The sequence below is a fragment of the Chelonoidis abingdonii genome, chromosome 10 (genome assembly GCF_003597395.2).
Source record: "Chelonoidis abingdonii isolate Lonesome George chromosome 10, CheloAbing_2.0, whole genome shotgun sequence".
NCBI lineage: Eukaryota > Metazoa > Chordata > Testudines > Testudinidae > Chelonoidis > Chelonoidis abingdonii.
In genome coordinates, this window is record NC_133778.1 from 70,935,263 (window position 1) to 70,959,650 (window position 24,388).

At 45.6% G+C, this 24,388-nt stretch overlaps 1 protein-coding gene across 2 annotated transcripts in view; it reads left to right on the forward strand.

The window, feature by feature from the left end:
* The window catches only part of SEMA5B (semaphorin 5B), a 403,624-nt gene that overhangs the window by 205,498 nt on the left and 173,738 nt on the right, over positions 1–24,388 (forward strand). For both annotated transcript variants that reach the window (XM_075070297.1, XM_075070298.1), the window contains exon 3: positions 5,696–5,901. In XM_075070297.1, coding sequence (XP_074926398.1) covers positions 5,748–5,901 — 154 coding nt within the window. In that variant the 5' untranslated portion in view covers positions 5,696–5,747. The remainder of the gene's footprint in view (positions 1–5,695; positions 5,902–24,388) is intronic.

Below are 24,388 nucleotides of genomic sequence, written 5' to 3' on the forward strand. Positions count from 1 at the left end.
CCTGCGGACGGTTGGCTGCTCCCGTGGCTCCGGTGGACCTCCCGCAGGCACCACTGCGGCAGCTCCACCGGAGCCGCGGGACCAGCGCACGGGGTGGCGAAATTGCTGTTCGCCTAGGGCGCTCAAAACCCTAGCGCCGGTCCTGTCTGGAACCCAGTGTGGTGAGAGTGATTCAAAGCACATCTTCCTAGATGTGGAGAATATTTGCTGTATTCAGTCCCTTGCTCACTTCTGTAATGATAAAGTTTGTGATACAAGAGGGGACATTGTGGGGGGGTGCCTCCCCTGATTTCCTGCTTGGCTTGGTTTGTACTGAGCATGCTCACACGGACTGAGCAAGCTCAGTAACACTCCTGAAGCCGCTACCCTCACTCCGCCCCCACAGTATCCTCTCTTGATGCCTCCCCTCATAGCATAGCTTGCATGTAACCTAGTAGTACCCTTTGTATGTGTGTGTGATCCCTCCAAATTGCCTTATCTTTAATGGCATGTGCTATGGACTGTGCTAACTTTAACTTTGAATTATTTTCCATCTCTCATTTTTGCCAGTGCCACTTGTTATTTTAACTTGCTTGTGTTTTTAAAAGAAAAAATATGTCCATCTGTAGTATTTGTGAGCTGAGACATAGCGCCTCCTGGAGAGAATCACAGTGGGATTTTATAAAAGCCCTCTCTGAAATGTGTGCTAATCTGGGGCCTGAGAATAGCTAAATGCCGGTAACATTTGTCACAGTTTAGGGCAACTGCACCTATATTCCCACCTCTGTGCTCCATCAAGGACATCCACTTAAAGGTTTCTGGCTCCCAGCCATCACCTCTCTTGGGCGGAGACCTGCTCCTCACTCCCTCTTGAATAGTGCTTTTCCAGGCTGCAGAGTTCCCTTACACTGTGATATTCCCAGCAAGCCAGACTACCTAAACAAGCTAGAGTCTGCACTTCGCATCCTCTCCAGAGGCTAAGAACAGAGTAGTTACCCATAGGTGTCAGTGACTGCACAACTCTTTCTAAGCAAGTGCATTTGTTCTTAAAGGGAAAGCATTATAGCGAAAACCTATTGGAAACAATAAAAGAACCTATACACATGCTAAAAAGCTTACCAGAGGTCACCGGTCAGTCATATGGGCCCTAATAGGACAAGTCCTTCCAATCCTTCCGGAAGGATTAGAGCTCCCCACCCATTTGCTGGATCAGAAAGAAGGCCCTGAATCAACAGAAGAACATAGGAATAGCCATACTGGGTCAGATCAATGATCCATCTAGCCCAGTATCCGGAAGGACAGTGGCCAATGCCAGATGCTCCAGAGGGAATGAACAGAACAGTGCAAGCAATTCTTGAGTGATCCATCCCCTGAAGTCCAGGGCCAGCATCTAGCAGTCAAAGGTTTAGGGACACCCAGAGCATGGGGTTGCATCCCTGACCATCTTGGCTAATAACCATTGATGGACCTAACCTCTATGAACTTATCTAATTCTTTTTGAATCCAGTAAAACTTTTGGCCTTCACATCATCCCCTGGCAACAAGTTGACCATGTATTGTGTGAAGAAATACTTGTTTGTTTGTTTTAAACCTGCTGCCTGTTAATTTGATTGGGTGACCCCTGGTTCTTTTGTTATGTGAAAGGGTAATTAACACTTCCTTATTCACTTTCTCCGCACCATTCATGATTTTATAGACCTCTATCCTATCCCCCCTTAGTTGCCAGTGTTTTAAACTAAATAGCCCAGTCTTTTTAATCTCTCCTCATGGAAGCAGTTCCATACCCGTAATCATTTTTGTTGCCCTTCTCTGTAACTTTTCCATTTCTAATTTATCTTTTTTTGAGATGGGGCGACCAGAACTGCACGCAGTATTCAAGGTGTGGGTGTAACAATGATTTATATAGTGGCATTATGATATTTTCTGTTGTATTAGCTATCTCATTTTCTAATGGTTCCTAATATTCTGTTAGCTTTTTTGACTGCTGCTGCACATTGAGTGGATGTTTTCAGAGAACTATCCACTATGACCCCGAGATCTTTCTTAAGTGATATCAGCTAATTTAGACCCCATCATTTTGTATGTATATTTGGGATTAAGTTTGATTATTACTTTGCATTTATCAATATTGAATTTCATTTGCCATTTTGTTGTCTACTCACCCAGTTTTGTGAGATCTCTTTGCAGTCTGCTTTAAACTCAGGCTATTTATCCAAAAGGCCTTTCTTTGTCTGTTGGTCTCTGGAGAATGTAGTTTGAACTAGTATATGTGAGCCTCCACAGGAGGTGGTACCTGTCTGGGAGGAGGTTATAACCTGACTGATTTGCCTTAATCACCATCTTCTGGTTTTAGTTCCTGGAGGAGCTAAAGTAGCTGTGCCCCCATGGAATGGAACACAGTCATACATAAACCATTCATTTAAAACAAGGGCCACAAAGATGCTGCATGGGATTGCACTGTATGTCACACCTCCCCTCTGAGAGGTTGCCTACAACCCTACCCCTCAATAATACGTAAACTTAATACACTAATGTCTTTCAAGTATCTGCAAGGAAATTACTATGTCTGTCAGAACAATCAGTGACATAATTTGGGATTGATGGTGCTCGTAACCACTCAAAAGGAGGCAAAAGATTTGAAAAATCCTCAGGCCAAACCCTGAATACCTTCCTGTAGTAACTTTGCAGCATTGAGGGCTTTGATCGAAACCCATTGCAGCCAATTTGAGGCTTTCCATTGACTTCACTGTGTCAGACAAAACTGCCAACGAGCCAAATCCCGAGTCTTTTTTTCAGAAACAACTCGCTGAATGCAATAGGAGTGAAAACCAAGGGCCAAATTCTGAGGTCTTTCATCACATATTATTCAGGCAAAATTCCCACTGGCTTCACAGGGTTGAGTTAGCCCAAGTAAGGATTTAAATTGGACATAGTCTCTTACAGTGCGTGGAACTGCTAGTGTCACCTTTAGTTAAAGTTGCCTGAAGCTTCCTGTTCTAGGATCCCATTTTCAATTGCTGTGTTGGGGTGTACAAACCCCACACTGGGCAACAAGGAGTTCAGGGATTATTTTGGGTTCAGGCAGCCCCACCCCACCACAACTGCAGCAAATGCTCCATCTACTGGAGGAATTAAAAGGCAGGGAACAATTAGTTTATTTGGGGGTCAGAGTTGGAGGTGAGCAGACCTGTTGCCCGTAGCTCCAGTAGAGCAGAGGGAAGCTTAAAGGCTCTGATACGGCTGCCCAAAGGGGACCTCCTTTAGAGAAGGGAGGACCCACCCCAGATACAACCAGAGAGGGAAGTATCCTGTGACCATGGACACTGGTAACTCCCTTTTACTACTTTTTGGTTTGGATTTCCCCACCAGGGGAAGGCCTTGGACTGAGCTGTCCTTGGTGGGAGGGGGGACCAGGAGGAATAGCTCAGTGGTTTGAGCATTGGTTGTGAGTTCAATCCTTGAGGGGGCCACCTAGGGATCTGGAGCAAAAATCAGTACTTGAGCCTGCTAGTGAAGGCAGGGGGCTAGACTCGATGACCTTTCAGAGTCCCTTCCAGTTGTATGAGATAGGCCCAGGGAAGACAGCCTTAAGCAGCCTTGATTGTAGGTTTGCCAGGTGTCCGGTTTTTGACCAGAATGCCCGGTCGAAATGTGACCCTGGCGGCTCCAGTCGGTACTGCTGACTGGGCTGTTAAAAGTCTGGTCGGTGGTGCAGTGGGAGCCTGGGGCTAAGGCGGGCGGGCTGCCTGCCCTAGCTCTGTGTGTCTCCTGGAAGTAGCTACCGAGTCCTCGTGGCCCCAAGGCTCATGGGCAGTCAGGGAGGCTCTGCGCACTGCCTGTGCCCCAAATGCCGGCTAACTGTGAGCAGTGGGAGCTGCAGGGGCGGTGCCTGCAGACGTGTGGACAGTGTGTGGAGCCTCACTGGCTGCCCATGCACCTAGGGGCTGCAGGGACTTGGCAGCTGCAGTAAGTGCCACCAGGACCCCGAACCCCAACCCCCTGCCCTAAGATGGAGTCCCCTCCCACATCCAAACTCCCCCCCCAGAGCCCACAAACATCCCCAACACCTCCTGCCCCAGCCCCCTCCTGCACCTCAAACCCCTCAGCCCCACCCCAGAACCCGTGCCCCTGGCCAGAGCCCTCACCCCCCTTTGCACTCCAACTCCCTGCCCCAGCCCGGTGAAAGTGAGTGAGGGTGGGGGAGAGTGAGTGACAAAGAGGGGGATGGAGAGAGTGGGGGCAGGGCCTCAGTGAAGGGGTGGTGTCTCGGGGCAGAGGTGTTTGGTTTTGTGCAATCAGAAAGTTGGCAACTTTCTTGGTTGCTAAACTACTGGTAGCCCAAAGGGTCCTGGGTTGGAGCCTGGTGGAGTGGAAGGGCCCGGGCTCTCCTCCTCACAACCCTCATGGCAGTCAGGGGTTGTGGCCGTAACCACTAGGCCACACTTCCCAACTAGAGCCCAAGTGAGGACCATTACAATTGCTTATAACTTTGTCCAACTTTATTGTTCTTCTTATCTGTTGTTTGTATTTTCATACGAGCCCCCATCATGGATCAAGATCCTATTGTGCTAGGTGCTGTACAAACACAGAACAAAAAGACTGCCCCTGCCCCAATTTGCTTACCATATAAGTAACTGTTAGGGCTGAAAACTTCTATGGTGGATATCTGCCTCAGCTTAAATTTTTTTCAGAAAGTGTCAGCTAAAATGGTGGTGGTTGTTTCTGAGAAGAAAATTAGGGGAAAATACATTGTTGTGCATGTATTTTAAAAAATTATTGCAATCATTTCACTGAAAAGCTGTAGCTACCCCCTGCTTTGGAGCAGGCGGTTGAAATGTGGCAGGGGAAGGTGGTTGCCCTGGTGTCAGGGACATACCTTCTGCTCTTCCCATGAAAAAGTGCCCACATTGGGCCAAGTTACAAGCCTTTGAAAAAAAAATCTTTTTGCACATGCTCACTAGAAATTTGTTAATTTGGCAGCTAAATTCTCTAAAGATTCTGTCTGCACTGAGCATGCTCCAGTCTGCAGCAGGGAGACTGTCTCTTGTGTTCTCAGTAAAACACCCTGCTGGAAGCCAGACAATGAGGAAGAGAAAAAGGAAGTAGCCACTCTGGAATGCAGAGGAGATGAAAGATAGGAGAGGATGTGGTGGGATGAGGGAATTAATCAGTGCAGGCAGCTGAGAGGCTGGGGCAATCTTAATTTTGGCATTTCCTAACTTCTGAGTGCTTGATTTTGCAATCTTAATGTTCTTTTAACATAATTTTTGATATATATAGTAGTTGCTGCAGATGCAGATATAAGAGGGTGTGAAGAGTTACTGATCATCTTTATGGCAATATTCAGAACCCATAGGAACAAGAATAAAACATAGCTTATGGCTTTAATTTGTAATGTTGCTACCTGGTGCCTCTTTCCTACTGCCTTTTTAAGCAGTTTATTTGTGCATTTGCATTACTTGAATTACTTAATACTGAGCCATTTACACGTATTTGGAGTATTTGCACTTTTCAGTATCGTTACAAATTCCGTTGGTATTTCACGCTAAGAGTTGTGTAAAGGCACTTAATTTTTCAATGTATTGTTTGCTGAATATTATCACATCTAGTTAACACACGTGGGTTTGTAATGGAAGAGGAAAACCACCCCCAGAGATTTGTTGCAGACTTTAGATAGGGATGTACGTTTCCTAAAATGAAATTCTTTGCATTGCAGGTATCCTCTCAGGGCCTACCTTGGAAGCTAGATCTTCAGCAGGCCTCAAATCATGGCTGTATCAAGATTAAAGGACATTTCTCTGTCAGTGGCAAGCCTTTTCCTTCTCACTTTTCATCTCTCAGCATCACAGAATGCACCCGAATATCCTGAAACTGAGCAACAGCAATGCGTCAGAAGAGAACACCCCACCATTGCTTTTGAAGGTAAGAGATTCTCTTCCTTTGGATGCCTTAGCTTGATTGCAAGGTACAATAGGATAGTCCGCTCTGGAGTCCTTCCTGTAGTGCTACGTCCTGGAAAGCAGCGAGGTCAGAGCAGAGAGCTGGGAGATAAGACCTCAGGGTTTCTCAGCACCATTCTACCACTGACTCTGTGATCCATCTTGGGCGACTCACTGAATTTTACCTCAGTTTCCTCATCCGTAAGTGGGTTCAGTGATGCTTATAAACCTCACGGGGCTAATATGAGGCTTATTTCATACTTGTAAAGCATTTTTAGATCTTTGAATGAAAGGCACATTTATTATTTTGGAGATTTAGAGCAAGATTATTGTATACAATAATAATAAAATTGTCACTAGTTGTGTCCATTGTTGGCTTTTTCTGCATACGTTTGTAGTCATTTGCCAGTGATTTTTCTGACCTCCATCCAGACTCCGGCCTTGATAAGATCTTAGGGGTAAAAGAGCAGCCGCCTTTCTAACTGCAGAGACCTACAGTGCCATACATAAAAACATCATAGGCCTCTTACTGGTGCTTTGCAGGATAAGAATTCCCCTGAAGAACTGTGTCCTTATTCCAGATAAATGGTCCCATGTCGTTATGTGTAGTAATGGTACCCCTAGGATTCTGTCAGAGCTTCTATCTACTCTTCCATCTAGTTCTAGGCCCTCATCACCTTCAGATCTGAGCACCTATACAGTCCAGTGTGAGAAGTTCCATATGTTATTACCATAGTGCGTTGAGCCTCCTTGTGAGCTCTAGCTTCCTCCTAAATGTTGAAGTATTGATTTTGGTTCCCCTTTGGAGGATTGCAGTACATCGGTGGTTAGGTTCTTTGCTGAGGGCATCTGAATGAGGCTTCTGTGACCTTTGAAATGGGGTGTCTAGGGAGAAAGGAGACGTTGAAAGGTTCCTTGATGACCTTTAAGGGTTCTTATCTAAGGCTTTATGCTTCGTTGGAGGGAAGAAAGCTATTGTCTTTACATTTGGAAACAGTTTTCTTATCTGTTTTCCATTATCCATGCTTTAAAGGTTTAAGTGGATTAAAGTAAATTAGCAAATCTTTAAGCCTATAGTACATAATAGGGCACTCCTCTAACCTTGTTCCTATGGAATGGGTAAATAAAACTTGATTTTTAATTGCTTAGTAATGCTGACCTTCTGCTTTATTGGGGAAGGATGAAAGAAGAATCCCTGAGGTTAAAAAATGTGTTGGAACTCAATTGGCTATTTAAACAGATAATACAGTAAAGAGCATATTACAAGTACGCACAGAGAGAGAAGTTGGGCTCTTAATATTTTATATAATATTTTTGGTTGGGTTTTTTTGATTCACAAAGAACCAGTTTATAGGATCCATCTTTAAGATGTGTTAGCTTCCAGAGCCCATGCCAGGTTTAGAAGCATATTTCAACCCTAGGTTCTGATCCTGAGAAGCCAGTTGGAGATGTTGATGCTCAAGATGGGTGTCTTTGTTTGCCAAACTGCTTTGTGTTAATCAGACATAGCAGGAACATAAAAAACCCCAGTACATTCCTTTCTCCTTTTGCTGCTCTTTTCTGGTATGGATTAATTAGAGCCGGGCAATTATAAGAAAGAAATAGAGATGAAAATTACAGCCATCTAAGGCAAATATCCTCACATGGGTCCTCTAAACTTTGGTTAGATTCATGGTTATAGTTTGTTTTCTGCACCTGTTTCCAGGTGATTGTTCAAGATACATTGTAGCCTTGTGTGCTCTGTTGTGCAGCCCTGCTGAAGATATTCTGTAGGAAAATAATGCAGAATGAAATTTAAAGGCACCTCTGTTCCTTAGCTACAAACAGCACTCAAAAGTCTATGGAAGAGAGTGTTATGCATCCAGAAAGCACGTCACAGCTCTTTGTTTGATTTACCTTAAGGATATATCCTGTCCTGGTCCCAGCACCAGTGGGCATAGAAAGTGCTGATCTCATTGGAACCACTGCTGTGCAAGGGGAACAGCTTGAGGAATCCACATCTTATGTGCTGCAGAGTATTGCTCTGTGAAGGCTCTCTCCATGGCAGCATGGAGCAGGCGGGTTGTAGCCAATAGGTCCCCAAATACGTTGTTCCATTGGCCATGGCTTAGTATATGGTGGAGATGCAAGGGCAGCTGCTGGTATTGTAGCCTATGGCGCAGCTGGGCTGATGCTTCACAGTCTGGTGGAGGATTCCTCTTCCCAAGACCCCAAGCATCTCCTTAGCTGTTCCCCCTGGGCTAGTGGGTAGGACACTGGACTGGAAGTCAGGACTCTGGGTTCTAGTCTTGGCTTGGTTATTGATAAGTTGGGTCAAAGTAGGGCACCACTCTCTGTCTTGTCTACTTATATTGTAAGCCTTTTGCGGCAACGTGTGTCCTATCGAGGTTTATTTATCCATTCCACAGGAACAAAGTCAGAGCCAGTGCCATGTTATGCGTTTGTCCATTCTGAACTTCCTGGATCTGCCAAACTTAGCCAGAAGTCACTTGAGAACAGGTTTTTATGTGAAATTTCTATACTAATTCTTACTTCTCTCTTGTTTTGTTTGTTAAATCATACTACCTTCTTTATTGGTTATGGTTAGGAAAGAATGTTTCTTAAACGAGTAAACCAGTTACCAGGGTCCTTAGTTCTCTCCTATCAGCCAGCACATTCACCCTGGGACATGGGGGTGTTATAGGCTAAAATGGACCTATTTGTTCCAATATTGGTTGTGCAGCTGTCCTCCTCTACCTCCACTCCTCAAGCATGCACAACGCGGGGACCAGAGCCGGTGCTAGGCTTAAGCAGACTAAGCAATTGCTTAAGGCCTGAGCAGCTCAAGGGGACCCCCTATTAATTATTAGTGTGGGGGTTCCTGCTTAGGGCTTCCAATGGGCTAGCACCAGTCCTGGGGGGACTGTCAGCAAAACTGCCTCAGCTGACCTGAGCCATCATGCTGATGCCTAGGGAAGATGTGGACTGAGCTAGGTAACTAAGACTATTAAATCCCTAACCACATAGGGCGTTATATATGACACATCCTATCATAACTGTTGGTGAAAGTTTCCGTCAGGGCCGTCCTTAGCCATAGGCAGAACAGGCAGCCTCCTAGGGCACCACTCTGCCTGGGGGCACCACTCTGCCTGGAGCCCAGACAGACGGGAAGCAGTGGAGCATGTTAGAGCAGGGCTTCTGGGTCCTAGAGAGAGCTGAACGCAGCACAGTCTAAGGGAGGGGATTGGCTGCTGGGATCTCTGGGAAGGAACTCACCTGTGAGTATGACTCTTTCCCCTGGCGTGAGGTGAGGCAGACTCGGTGGCTCTGGCAGTATCCTTTGTTGTCCCCCATAACATCCATTCTTCTCCCTACTGCCCCACAGAGCAGCCCTCTTTCTCCCTCCCTCCCATGGAGCACCCCACTCTCCCCCCTCCCCTCTGTCAGGGCTGGGTTGGGTGAGGTGCTGCGGGGGGACGGGAGGCTGGCTGCCTGCTGAGGCATGACAGTGAAAGTAACTCACTTCCTCGCAGGCAGCCAGGATTGGAATGGTCACACAGGGCTGGGCTGGGGATAGCCAGATAGCATGTGTGAAAAATCAGGACAGGGGGAATTGGGGTAGGGGAAGTGATCCACTTGTTACAGGGAATCAGTCTCAATTTTTTGGTGTCTTTTTCTTATATAGGCTCTATTCCCCCCATTTTCCCCGTCTTGATTTTTTCACACTTTGCTGTCTGGTCCACCCTAGGTGGGGGTATTTGGGTGCCTGATAAGACAAAGCCCCCAATATCCAGGATGGGCCCTATAAAAACAGGATATCGGGGATGTGTGGCTTCTACCCTAGCTGGGGAGCACCTCTCTCCCCAAGCTGGCAGTGTCCATCTACCAGTGGGAGCTGCACAAGGCAGGATGAGCTGCTGTGGCTCCATGGGGTGCCTGACCTGAAAATCAGGATGCTGTGCTATTCACCATGGATCCACTGGCTGGCAGTGGTGCCAGCTGCATGTGATAGGACCTGAGGTTTGCTGCTGTTGTTGTCACTCTGCACCCCAGAAGGTGGTTTTCGGGGTCTTGGCAGTTTTCCACCTATCTCTCTCTACTGCAGTTTTGCACCATTGCAGGCTCGGGGTGAGCGCGGTGATAAGCAGTACTGTGTTGCCATTTAGATGTCATCTTTAAAATTTCGTTGCCCAAAAGTGCTTGCTGAACCATCGCTGATGGCCAGCTTTCAATATTTTTCTTTTAAACCAAATCCAATAATTCTAGCCAAAAACAGAAAATTAAGTTGTTGACAATTATTTGTGACAAGTTTGGTATGGGAAAGGGAGTGGGCCAGTTTTCATCAGAGAAACAGAAAATGTTGACTGACTTTCCTATAACCCTGTTATTGCTAAATAGAGCCCTTCAACAACTGTAATATGCTCATCTCCTTATTAGTGTAGAGAGCAGGGGTTGGCAACCTATGGCACATGTGCCAAAGGTGGAAAGTGAGCTGATTTTTGATGGCACGCAGCAGTGGGCTGAGCGGCTCAGCCTGCCGCTGCTCTGAGGTTCTGGCTGCTGCACCATTGCCACCCAGGGTCTCGGTGGCCGGCCTCACTCAGCACCCACTGCTGGTCTGGGGACCCCCAAGGAACCCCAGGCTGGCAGCGGGCTGAGCAGGACGGCGGCTGATACCCTGACTGAACCACTCAACCCGCTGTTGGCCTGGGGTTCCATTCACTCAGCTGGTAGCAGGCTGAACCGGACTAAATTCAACGAAATAAGAGAACAAGAGCAACTAATGACAAAGTGCAAGAACCTAGAGCAGTGGTCCCCCAGGTGCCAGATGAAGGACCGTGGCGGCAGACAAGCATCTGCCGAAATGCTGCTGAAATTCGGCAGTGACATCTCTGGATGACGCTGCTTGTCGGCTGCCAAAATGCTGCCGAATTTCAGCGGCGTTTCGGCGGATGCTCATCTGCCAGCCAGTACGCAGGCGTACTGAAAGGCCCCTGCAGGCGCCATGGCATCCACTGGCACCGCGTTGGGGACTCCTGACCTAGAGAACCTCCTGAAGCACGGCAATCGTTTTAATTTAAATGGATTTGAACTGTACGAAGAATTGAGTACACTGTCATCAATGTTGCCACATGCAAAATCGATGATGGACTTTGTACAGTTTATTCATACCAGCAACTTGTTGACATATATCCTAATGTGTACATTGCTGCTCGTATTCTACTGACAATTCCTATAACAGTAGCATCAGGAGAACAGAGTTTCTCAAAACTAAGGCTCATTAAAAACTCCATTCTACAAGGAGTCAGGAGCACTTGACTGGTCTTGCTATTCTTGCAATCAAAGAAGATATCACTTTGTCTTTGTCATATGATGACATTATTACTGATTTTGCAGCCAAAAAAGCCAGAAAGATTGCTTTTAATTAAAAAGAAATCCTTGTTTCAATACCTCTTCATATAAATTTCCAATAAAATATTGACAAATTAAAAACATTATATTTGCATCATTCCGTCAAATCAGAATTTTTTCTATAGTGCTACTTCTTTAGTGCTAGTCCATCAGCATTACAGTGTGCTTAATTAAGTTAAATTGGTTTTAATAACATGCATGTGGCAAGTTTTCCAGTAGTGTAAGCGTGTGTTTGTGTTGCTAAGAGCAAGACAGGCATGATGGCACCAGTTTAATAATCCCGCCTAGGGCACCATAAATCCTAAGGACGGCGCTGGTTTCCGTGCATGCAAAATTTGGCCTATTGGCAGGTACCTGATCTCTCCTGAATTATGTTCGGGTGCGTTTTCTGATGCCTGGTGTTTTAATTGATTTGGGAGTGTTCTAATTTGGGGTTTTACTTTGGGCTGGTGTGTAATTGTAACCTGCTACCAGATGAATATGACTTGGGTAGCATGAATGTAGCTTGCTGCGTGTAAATGCATTGTTCTTATTTTTATTTTAAACAACATATTTTTGAAAATCAGCCAACTTGAAAACATTGAGGTCTACGGGCAGCTATTAAATGTGTGCTTGTTGTACTGAAACAGAAGACTGTTTTAACTTTGTCTGGCTAAAAGATAATGGAGTATGATTTATTTCTCTTGGATTTGCACGATATTCTGCCAAACACCCCCTCTACAGCTGCATTGGTCCCTAATACAATACTCCCTTTAGTGTGTATTGATGGGAAAAAAACAGACTCCATGAACTCCACCATGAACTCCACCACCCAGATATGAAAAGCCCATCGGAAATTTTGCTAAAGATTTACATTCATGTTGAGTGTGGTAGATTTTTGCCAATCCTAACCAAATATTTTGGTAAAAAAGGTGGAGGGTTTTGGGACGAAGTCTGCCTAAATATCCAGGGGAAACCAAAGGTACTATGGGAAAAATCCATTGCCACCCTGGTATCTCCATTAAGAGAGTTGAAACTTTAGCTGCTAATGTAACACTGATGGGTGAGCAACAGCAGCATGTGCCTAAGACTGCAGTAGTGCAGAATATTTGACCTTAAAGGCATTTGACTGTGGATTTTTTTTCTATTAAAAAATCTCATAGTATTTTTTTTTATCTTGAAAATGGAACTATAGCAAATGAGTCTGATATTTTCTTCCTCAGGGTTGGTTTAGAATTTATTTTGAAATTACTAGCAATAAAGTCATAAATAATTGAACAATGGTTAGGAAAGTAATTTTGCTCTCAGGCAGCCATCTGAAAATCTCACACAATAGCTTTCAACTTATACAGTACAATGTATTTTTTTAATACAATAATATTTTTTCTTTGGTGCTTATTCATCAATGGTGTCCTATGAGCCTTGCAAATAAACACGATGAGAACTGATAAAGAGGATTCAGTGTGCTGTGCCGAAAGGCCTCTGGGATAAAAAGGGTCTGGGAAAAGTGCCCTTCATTCATAAAATGCTTTAAACAGAGAGAGTCACAAACAAGCTGCAGAGAAAGGGAAGATTTTACGGTAAGATTTAAAGGAAGAGGGGTGATTCAGAGCTTCTCACAGAGGGGAGAAGAAGGGAGTTCTAAAGAGATGGGATAACACAAGTGAAAGAGCGACCCCCCTCCCCAACTGCAAAGAGGCATGGGAAGTGGGATGCAGAGGAGAAGAATGAGAGGGAGTGTTGTGGAGCAGAGGGAATTGCCTAGGAGTAGGTCAAAAAGGTAGCATAGATAAAATGAGTCCATGTTGAGTTTTGAAGAGCAGCTGGGTGTTTTTTAGGTGCCACTAGCTTAATTTCTGATAACAACTGAATGCAGCGCTGCTTTGAGTCTTGAATATATCATTCAGAATAGTTGGATGCCGGACACAATATTGTGCTGTTAATAAGCAGTGCTATTTTACAAATCCCAGGCAGCAACCCCAGCAAAAGAAAGAGAAGTGGGAAAAAACAACTTTTCTGTGGTGGTTCAATACAAACAAGCACACGCTTTCCAGAGAGCTCATTCTGGATTTTAAGGTTTGCATAATGTTGCTCCTTAACAGATTCAGTTTATGAGCCAGTAGTATTGCAAAACTGATTTAGTTAGCCTCTGTACACAGCTTCTGTTGTAAATCACGATAACATGATGCACTTCTCTAACACCTTCCATTCAAAGATCTCATTGTGTCTGAATTAAATGTATCCCTGTATGAGAATTGTTTGTTTGATACTATCCTTTAACTATCAGGGGACTGATCCTGGAAGGTGATGAGCACTGTGGCCCTGATCCACCAAAACACTTAAGCACATGCTTATCTTGAAGCCAATGGGATGACTCGTGTTTGAAGCTAAGCACATGCTTAAGTGTTTTGCTGAAGCAGAGCCAGAGTACTCATCACTTTACAAGATCAAGCCCTTACTTGGAAACCTAACACATTTTTTTTTTTTTGTCTGCTCAGAGGGTTGCAACGATAGATACAACTGACAAACAATCTCCTCAACCATGGTTAAGCCATCTGGTTGGGATAACTTTTCTGAGATTAGAGAGAGCTTGATTAGCTTTCCCCTTTTGGATTTCCATGTGTATATGCAGCAGACGTGCTGATGTGATGGCCACCATCTTGACTGACACACAGGAGACAGAACTGGGGACTTCCAGAATTGAAAGCATAAGCCGATACTTCGCATGAATAGATAGTAACAAGCACGTATCCTCAGTGCCGAGAGGGACCTATAACTCACATTTACCAGTGGGTCACATTAATGCACCAAACAGAGGTGAGGCTGTGAAATACTGGAAGTGTTTCAAAGGAAGCCAGTTCCCAGGAGATTTGCCATTTGGCATGCAGACTGGATACATGTGGAAATGCTTTGAATAAACAGTCAAACTTTTCTGAATGTTTTTTCAAACAGGAAGTGAAAGTTGATACTGGAGGATGATCATGAACTAAATTTCACAAATGGCCCCCTCTCTCTCTCCATTAATGTGCGCTAGAACCAGATGGTCCCTGTGTTTGAAATCTAGGTCTGAATTTTGCAGCTTGAGCCTCTCTACTTAAAACCTTCTAAGAATTGCCCAATGCTAATAAAAAGGGGATCATCAAGGCCTTGGCAATCTGCAGATTTTAAACCCAATCATAAAAGATTTTTCAGGCTGATGTTCATTCATAGATTTATATATTCAAAGGCTAGGATAGACTATTAGATACTCTAGCCTGACTACCTGTATAAAAGAGGCCATAGACTTTCATCCTGTTATACCTGTGTGGAGCCTAGTAAGTTGTATTTGAGTAAAGCTTATGTATTAACAGGATTTGAGTCTCCGCTGACTTTGCAGGATCTGATCAGGGGAGATAGTTGTTCTGAATTTGGTACAACACATCTGTTGGCACAAAAATTGCTGGCGTAGACATGAGCATAGCGTAGAGGTAATGTAAAATCCACCCCCAGATGTGGGAGAGGCTGGCTGGAAAGGTTGAGTGATGACAAGAGAGTGAAGTTTTTTCCATCAGATGCCAGTGGCTCTGAGAGCCAAGATGCAACTTGCCTTCCTGTCTGAAAAGAGGGTTTATACGGATCAGATTGTCATAAGATGCAATGAGTGATACATGAGCAACTAGTCTTATCTTTCTCAATGAATGTGATTGTGTGACAGCTTCAGTGTTTATCTCAGTGAACAATGGGTCACAATGTTTAAATGCCCTGGAATGTGCTTAAAGAAACAAGCGGGCTCTAAATTAGCTGACACGAGCACCAGTTTGTGCAAGTGGTTGGGAAGGCCCGAAAGGGTGGGGGATGGCAGAGCCCTGGCTCCACCCTATAGTGCATCAGGCAGCGTGCACTGTTCTGGTATAGATCTGGTAGAGTTTACTTCTTCCTTGGAGCAGCAAGGGATCCAGGACGGTAGTTGTGAGACTCTGCCTCACAGTCTCCTTCTCAGAGTGCTCCAAGGACAGAATGAGAGCAGACTGTATAGTCATGATCTAGCCCATAAGGATTATCTGGCATTTCTTTACCTGGGCTTTGAATCACTGGGGAGTCTTCCAAACAGACCACAACACTTTGCTGCCTGCTCAATAGTAATAAAAAAAGCAAATAAATACTTGTAATTGTCCTTGTACAGTGAAGAGGTTTGGGAATATGTTCCTCTCTGTCCACCTTGCAGCCATTTGGCAAGCCAACTCCCGGTTTGAAAAAGTAATCATTATTTAGGAACCTAAGCTTTGAGATGATCCATGTTATGTTGTACTAACACATAGTCTTGCCGTACATCACATCCTGCAAGTGCTTTACAAGTCATTAGGCCTTGCAGCATGCTTGAGTTAGGGAGGAGTCATTAGCCCCAGTTTGCAGTCAGGGGAACTGAGGCACTGAAAAGTTTAAGCAACTTGCCCAAGGCCACACAGGGATTCCGTGTCAGAGCCATTATTGGAATTCCAGGATTCCTTGGTCTCTGCTCAAGTCACGAGGTCTCATTTCTCCCTTGTAACTTAGGATGGGAGGACCATGGGAAGTTCAGTTTAGGGAGCTACTGTGGACTGTTGCAAGCGTGAATGCCACAAAGCCATCTTGGGTTGGGCAATGACACTGTGTCTCTGAGACTCCACTCAGTGGTGAAGTGGGTCTTCAGCTCCTCTGTTCTGTCACTGCTGGGAAGGAGGAGAGCTGACTGCTCTGTCCTTCCTTCTCTTGGTTGCTAAGGGACGGGGAGGGGGGTTTTCTCCCTCTAATGCTGGGAGAGAACAGGAATTTCATTCCCGTTTTCCATCCAGGCTGCCCCTTCCTGCCTGCTGTTGGACAGCATGGGCTGTGGGAGCACTGGTAGCTCCTATACTTCCTTTGTCACTGCCTTTTAAGGGAAGGGGGTGGGGGGAGGCAAGATTGCCTGTGGCTCTCACACCATTGTGAGTTTGCTCATTGTTTCACTCCAGGTGGAGCTGACTAGGATTGGAAGAGTTGGGTGAGTGGGCAGGAAATGAGATGGAAAGGAGACTGAGTGAGTGAGTGGGTGGGAGAGGAGTCTATCCCCTTTGGGGTTGAGAGAGCATGGCCCCTTTAAATCTTTGTCCTGAGAGGGGAGTGCTGATTGCCTGGATCTGGGACACTCCAGGACGGAGCCAGGAGGAGCACTGTGCCAGGGAGGAATTGTCTGAGAAGGACAGGCCAGAGCTGGACCCAGTATCACGGCTGCCCAGAGCTGCATGGGGCTATGAATACTGGAGCTTGCAGTGGGGATAAGGAGGGAGGCTGTTAGATAGTTAAGTGGTCTCTCTGTGTGGCTTTGCAGAGAGTGGCAGAAGAGGGCCCTGGATGAGTTTGTTGAGGAAAGTTCTCTGGCACCGAAGATGACCAGAAGCACCCAAGACTCATCACTGGACTGGAACTTTGCCCTGGACTTCCAAAGTCTGAGTGCAGACTCACTGCTCAGTGTCTGCCCTTTCAGAATGTGCTACCACTGGGCCTGTGGGGCCTTGTGTTGAATGCAACTCTGTTTTACCGCTCTCCCTGTCTTTCCCCCTGTTCTTTTTCTCCATTCATCCCTTTGTGAATAAATATTTCCCTTTACTATATTCACTGTACTATTCTGATGTGTGGGTGTGTGTTCACTCCTGTAGGGGAGAGTGTTTGGAACAGGTGCCTCTGGGGCAGAAGGGACTTTCACTGCTGCGTTCCTAAGCGCGCCTTCTCTTGGCCAGAACTGCCTGCAGAACAGACCCCATCTTGGCCAGGAGGGCGCTAAAGTTACAGGAGGATAGATCTGAGGTCAGAGAAGCAGGCGGGGGGAATCCAAGAAGATATGAAAATCTGAGAGGCAATTTTGAATTGAATTTGGAGATGGAGAGTTGTGGAAAGGACGCCAGCAATCATAACAGAGGAACTGGGATAATGCAGCTCCATTTCCTAGACCAAGAGTGCAGCCTGGCTGCAGCATTCTGAATCCCTGGAACTTTGGTTGGAGAGCAGAGATTCAGGAAGATGGGGAAGTAGGAACTGCAGTCACTGAGGCAAGGATGTGATTAGTGCGCAATTAAGACAGTACAGCAAGGGTGTGTGTATGTGTGCGCAAGAGAGAGACGCAGGTGAAAGTAAGCCACTACAGCCCAGTACGGCATACCGGCAAGAGCCAGTGCACCGTACCGGGTGAATTGGCTTCCTCTGGCAGCAATTTAAAGGGCCTGGGGCGCCTGCCGCAGCTACTCCCCCAGGCCCTTTAACTTGTCGCTGGAGCACCGCCGCTGCTACCCCAGAGCTCTGGGGACAATTTAAAGGGTCCAGGGTGGTAGCAGCAGCCGGAGCCCCAGGCCCTTTAAATCACCGCCTGAGCCCCCAGCTGCCACTGCTACCCTGGGGCTCCGGCAGCGCGGATTGGGTGGTGATCGAAAGGGGTCAGAGCTCCCACTGCCACTACTGCAGCAGAGCCCCGGGCCCTTTAAATCTCCACCAGAGGCCTGGGGCCCCTCCAATGCTGATTTAAAGTGCCTGGGGCTCCGCTGCGGTAGCAGTAGCTGGAGCCCCGCGCCCTTTAAATCACCCCCGAGGCTCCCAGCTGCATTGAGCTCCGGGGGTGATTTAAAGGGCCCAGGCTCCAGCTGCTGCTACCACAGTCCCAGCCTCAGGCCGTTTAAATCCTGATTTAACGTGCCTGGGAATTTAAATGCCCCGCCTCTTCCAGTAGAGGCCACACCTCTTCTGGTTGAGGCCCCACCCCCTCCTAAGGACTCCGGAGTACGGTAAGTCCTTTAAGTTACTTTCACCCCTAGAGAGAGAGAACCCAGGGTAACACCAAGATCTCTTGTTTCAGGAATAAAGTTTAAGTCTGAATGTTGGCATATTTGTCTAGGCAGCCCTGCCAACGCATTTATAGATTTTTCCAGTTCCCCACGTCCTGGTTTGGTTTTGCGCAGTGTACAGTAGGGACTAAGAGGAGGCTGTGCAGCTCATTTGCACAGGATTAGAACTCAGTTATCCGAAGACTATTGCACTAACCCCACAGTGTGAGCTACGGAGAGATTCAGAATTTCAAGGGAGGAGGTTATTAAACTGACAATGAATCCCATATTAAGAGGATTGTAAGACAATTGTAGCTTTTTATTGAGCTGTGAAAATGTCGATGCTGATAGAAGGAAGCTGTAAAGAAGATTTAGCTGATGGAATTATAAAGTGGTGTCTCAGTGATTGTGCTAGGATTGTATGTGGATGCTGTTGAGAATATCTCTGCAATGAGCAGTGCACACTGACCTCAGGGGACTGGTGGTAGCATCTAAAGCCTTTTCCCTTCCAGTTTGTTGGTGCTGATCCAGTCTCCGCTGGTGCTGATGGGAAGTTAGCACCATTTGATGCTGTCTGTTCAGCAGTTAATATAAAATGAGGATCATGGTCTCAGTTCAGTTTGTAGCAGAAAAAAGTCCAGATCAGAAAAGCCACTGCCACTGTTGACGCTAGTTCCAAGGGAGCATGGCTTGAAGTGGGCTGAGTTACATGAGGTTGCACACCCAGCTAAGCAAATTAGAGGCCTCAAAGGTGGGTGTGTTGCTGGGGAGGAGGCACCATCATTGTATTCAGACTAAGCTGTCTGAGACCTGAACCTTTGTTACAAGGAAATCTGTTGGTCAGTGGTGGAATCCATTGCAATCCGAGACCATTCTGAACTGATCTTTCCCAGCAGAGAGGCCAGTGGCTGACTAGACATGAAGAGTGAACTAAAGGTTCACTGTCAGAGCTGAGACACGTTACAAGGGTGCGTGTGAGATACTTTCATGGTCACTGCCTTAACTGTACCTGTTCTATGGATAAACAAATGTCAAGGCTGTCAAATGGGTGCACCTTCCATAGGGGCTAAATTCACATAAACACAACTCAGACACCAGGAAAAATACCCATTCTTTGTTTTGTGACATGCAGCCAGTGAAGCCAGTTCAAGTCTTTTTAGGAGGGCGTCTTGAGGCACTTAGGAACGCACTCCATGTGTGGTCAGGTTAGCCCTGTACAAAAGTGGGTTTGAGTGTCGGCAGAGCACATATTTATTTATGCCACTGGGTTTGGCAGGCGCCCAGGAGTATAGTATGTTTTACTCCATTAAGCAGGCCTTTACTGTTGAATCAGCTTTATTTTATGGGAACTTAATATAATATAAATCTGTAGTCTGAAGTCTAATTAACAGAGTTTCTGCTTTGGGTTTATTTCTGGAGTGGGATCCTGGGGGACTCCTTCCCATTAATTTCCAATCTTGCCTATTTCAATATGTTTTTGTTATATCTTTTATGTGTTTCAGTGCTACCCTCTCATTTCTAACAGGGAATAAATGGGTCCAGGGTTCAAATTGACAGTGATGGTGGATTACAGTGGCATACCTCTAATAGGAATATTACTTAGCGCCTAGAGAGGGTTTTGCATTTTTCAGGTGCGGGTATTTAACATCTTGACCCTTACATGGTGTGAGCAGGTTGCACGAGACTGTTGCACTGCAGTGCAGGTGGAGGCTCTATGTGGGCACAAGTGAAATTAAACTGTAGGTGGAATCCTTTATGCAGAGATGTCTCAAGCCCTCTGCTCTCCTGCTTCCTTACTCATAAACATGCAAGGTGTGAATGGGATGGAGAAAGGGGGTTTTGGAGGAGACATGGGATTAAATGTGATCATAATGAGTCTTACGAGACAATTTCCACATTTAGAGCTTGATCCAAACTTCATGGAAAAAATCCTGCTGGCTTCAGCAGCCTTTAGATCCAGCCCTTTCACCACATCCTGTTTACATTCAGGTGATTAATGCACAATGAAGTGATAGCAGGATCAGTGGCTACCCTCCCAAATGTCATTGTGCGTGAGCAACAAATTTCTTGTTTTTTCTCCCCAGCTTTGTGCATGCATGAAGGACTGATGTTTTTTATGAAGGCCCTGGTCTTTGCAGCCATGTTTGTGAACCAGCTTGGGCCGCAGATAGGCCAGCACAATTTCAGAGGCTCTGGATCACATTGCTGACCCTGGGCTGTATTTGAAACAATTACACTTCGGAGTACTAACGTGGAGAAAGCGAAAATGTGGCTCTTTAACGCCCTGGAAATAGAAACATGAAGCACAAAGGAGGCCTTGATGAGCAGAATGCCCCTAAAGTCATTTGTTTCCTAGATTTCCTGCCCCTGCTGCCGACATGCTAAGCCACAACGTTGGGTTTTAATTTTTCATAGTGTTTTTAAACCGATAAATTTGCAAAGGTAAACATACCTCAGCACTGAGGGCTTCCAGCCAAATGGAAAAAGTCGGCCCTGAAAAATCAGCTCTTGGAGAAAGGTCAAATGCAAGCACACTCTAGAGTTCATTGGGTCCATATGTGTAAACTTCTGCAAAGGTGGGACAGGCCCAGCCAAACACTTACTCTCACAGAAGTCAGGCTTGTTTTAAAATAAAAGCATTGAGCTGCCCTTAGGGATGCCTGTGGTCTGAGTGATAGGATTTAACGTGTCGAATGAAAAAGACCTACATCCTCTCTCGCCGCTTGGATTTCCATTCCATTTTATCCATTCATTCTGATAGAAAAGAAGGTTGGGGAGGATAATGTGCCGTTTGTCATTAATTCCCATCACTCGCTGTTAGATAGTCTTAGCTGGGAACCATGCTGAGCGTAATAATCTCCAGCGACATGTCTATAAAAGTTTAATTTTGCTATGAAGACACATGCCTTTCAGCCTTTAATTTAATAATCAGGAAAGGTTTCTTTATAAGTTGTGCCACCTGCAGTAGTAAATAGAAAGCGGGACAGTGCCTGTTATTTCATAAACTTGCTTGATGTTGAAACTGTGTGTGGCAAGAACTGAGCCACTGACAGCTTTTTCATTAGGATTGTTGTTATTTTTTTACCTGTGATTTGTCAGAACTTGCTATCGAAAGAAAGAGCTGAGGACTGGGCTTCTCTGAAGTGAGGAGATTTCATTTAGAAAAGCAGATGAAGAAATCTTCTTCTTGCCAGTGAATTATAATAGCGGGTTGATTTGCAGGGAGAGGGAAAGAGTTGGTAGAAGAGAAGAAAAACAAATAGAAATTATGGCATAAAAGTAGGATCCTTAAAAGTTTCTGTGGTTATGTGCTGACCTTCCCTTCTTCCACCTTAGACAGTGTTTGACCTCCTGCATTACCCTGGTTCACCTATCTGGAAAGGTGTTATTCTTACAGCTTCTGCTGCTTGGCTCAGAAACATTTCTGCAGCTAAAGAGCTACAGGAGAAGAAGTCAGAGCTGCATTAGCGAGGACTGTCACCTGAGGTGAAAAAGCGTCACACCTCCCTGGTGCTAGCATACCACTAAAGGTCTCAGAGGACTGCTCAGTGGATGGAAGTGCTTGAAGATTAGTCTGGCTGAATTATTCCATCCCTTACACCTTTGTATTGAATAGCAGAGTAGGGTACATGCATTCCATGTTCCAGGTTAGTGTGATATGAATGGTTATTCGCTACCATTAAGGGCCCGATCCTGAGCAGCGCAGGCAACCCATGACTCCTACTGAAAAGCCCTGAGGCAGGATCTTTAAATCCATTGCCATAAGGGGCCTGACTCAGCACTGAGTCAGAGCACCAGGCCACGGTTCAGTGCACAGTTGATCACAGTGGGTGGCGATGGCTCAGTCAGGAGCAATTCAGGCGTGGGTGGGAGACATGAGAATATCCTGGGGAATGTGGAAGCTTGGAAGAAAGAGTCTGTCTGGGAAAGGGCAGGCCAGGCTAAGGTGAAGAGTGTCCAGGGTGCTTCTCAAGGTTTTGGTGGCTCCAGGTCTCATTTAGCCTTCATTTACCCCTCCTGATTGTTGCTGGAATGAGAAGGGGCTTGGGGTTAATCAGCAGATACCCAGCCATTCGTTTGTTATAATACCTTGCACTTCTGTAGCCCCTTCAAAGCATGCCAAGACCTGAAAGTGCTCTGCAAACAGTGCATAACCCTGTGACTCAGGGAAGCATTATTACTCCCTGTGTAGAAGCAGCAAAGAGTCCTGTGGCATCTTATAGACTAACAGACATTTTGGAGCATGAGCTTTCGTGAGTGAATACCCACTTCGTCAGATGCATGTAGTGGAAATTTCCAGGGGCAGGTATATATATGCAAGCAAGAAGCAGGCTAGAGATAACAATGTTAGTTCAATCAGGGAGTATGAGGCCCTGTTCTAGCAACTGAGATGTGAAAACCAAGGGAGGAGAAACTGGTTTTGTAGTTGGCAAGCCATTCACAGTCTTTGTTTAATCCTGAGCTGATGGTGTGAAATTTGCAGATGAACTGAAGCTCAGCAGTTTCTCTTTGAAGTCTGGTCCTGAAGTTTTTTTGCTGCAGGATGGCCACCTTAAGATCTGCTGTTGTGTGTCCAGGGAGGTTGAAGTGTTCTCCTACAGGTTTTTGTATATTGCCATTCCTAATATCTGATTTGTGTCCATTTATCCTTTTCCGTAGAGACTGTCCCTGTGTAGAGGTGCAGGAACTGAGGCACAGGGACATGAAGACTGAAATTTTCAAACATGGGTTCCTAAAGTGAGGCACCTAAACCCATACTTAGCATAGAAATGAAATGTGCGGATTTTAAAAGCTCTAGTGGGCTGATTTTGAATCTGTTATGTCAAGTAGAACAGAACAGCATGATCCCAGGTGGGTGGGTAGAAAGGATCACTGCTCCATGGATTGGCATGTACATAGAAGACATTAACTTTCACTTTGAAATCTCTTACTATACTGGATCCTACTTATCTTTCTAAGCTTCCAGCTTCATCTGGCCAAAACTAGGGGGTGGTTAACAAGATATTTCAGTATTTTGTAATTTGCTTTCAAAGTGCAAATTTTAGCAGACTATCATGCAAACCGAAGACCCTGGAAAAATTGGTTTGAGAACACTGAAACATGTTCCTGAAAGGGGATAAGTGAAATTGACATTCTTGACAGTGTCACATATGCTATTCATTGAATCATAGTTGCTATTCCAGCCAGGGCTTTCTGCTGTAGAACTGTGGACCTTGGAACACTGGCAGGTTTCCAATGTAACCTGCTTGTGTTTTGACTAAAGTTGTGTCAAATTTGTAATAGATTCAGCAAAACATCTTGCTTCAATGAATACATCAGAAAATTTCTGACTAGCCCTACTGTCAGCACCATAGGTGCCAACTCCATGGGTGCTCTGGGGCTGGAGCACCCACGGGGGGAAAAAATTGTGGGTGCTCAGCACACACCGGCAACCCCTCCAATCACTGCCTCCCCTACCCTCCCAGCACCTCCCACCTGCCATGATCAGCTGTTCAGCCATGTAGGAGATGCTGGGGGGAGGGGGTGGAGTGAGCTCAGGGGTTGGAGCAAGGGCGGGAAGAGGCGGGGCAAGGTGGGGCCTTGGGGAAGGGATGAAATGGAGGTGGGGCTTGGGTTGGAGCCGGGAGGTCGAGTGCCCCCCCAGCAATTCACAAAGTCGGCGCGTATGGTCAGCACCTAATGTGAGCGCGATTTTTGGTCTTCTGGTCATAGAAGGACTAGAGAGGTAATGGTATGGTTCTTATTTTTCCCTCTGCTACCCTGGATGTTTGAATTTATTCAGATTAGAAATAAGGCACAAATTTTTAACATTGAGGGTGATTGACCACTGCAACAAACCAACCAAGGAATTGCTGGTTATGCCATATCTAGATATCTTCAGATCAAGACTGGATGCCTTTCTGGAAGATATGCTTTAGCCAAGCACAAGTTATTGGGCTCAGTACAGTGAAATTCTATGGCCTGCATTATACAGGAGGTCAAAGTAAATGACTAATGGTTCCTTCTGGCCTTAAATCTGTAAATGCCTTATCATTACATCCTAAGAACTGCCATGGAACTGGGTTCTTTTTTTTTAAAATACTTTTTTTTATTATATCACAAACATTTTCCCCTGGATCTTTCAGTATATGTTAGTGTGTTAACTGATGTGATTCTCATGGGCCTCCTGTTGACTTCAGTGGGAGTTTTGATCATCTGAGGATGGCCAGTTCTGTTGCTTAGAATCTAACTTTTGTGTGTTTGCAATTTGAGGAAGTGCCTAGCATGGCAAATCCAAGCTAGATAAATAAG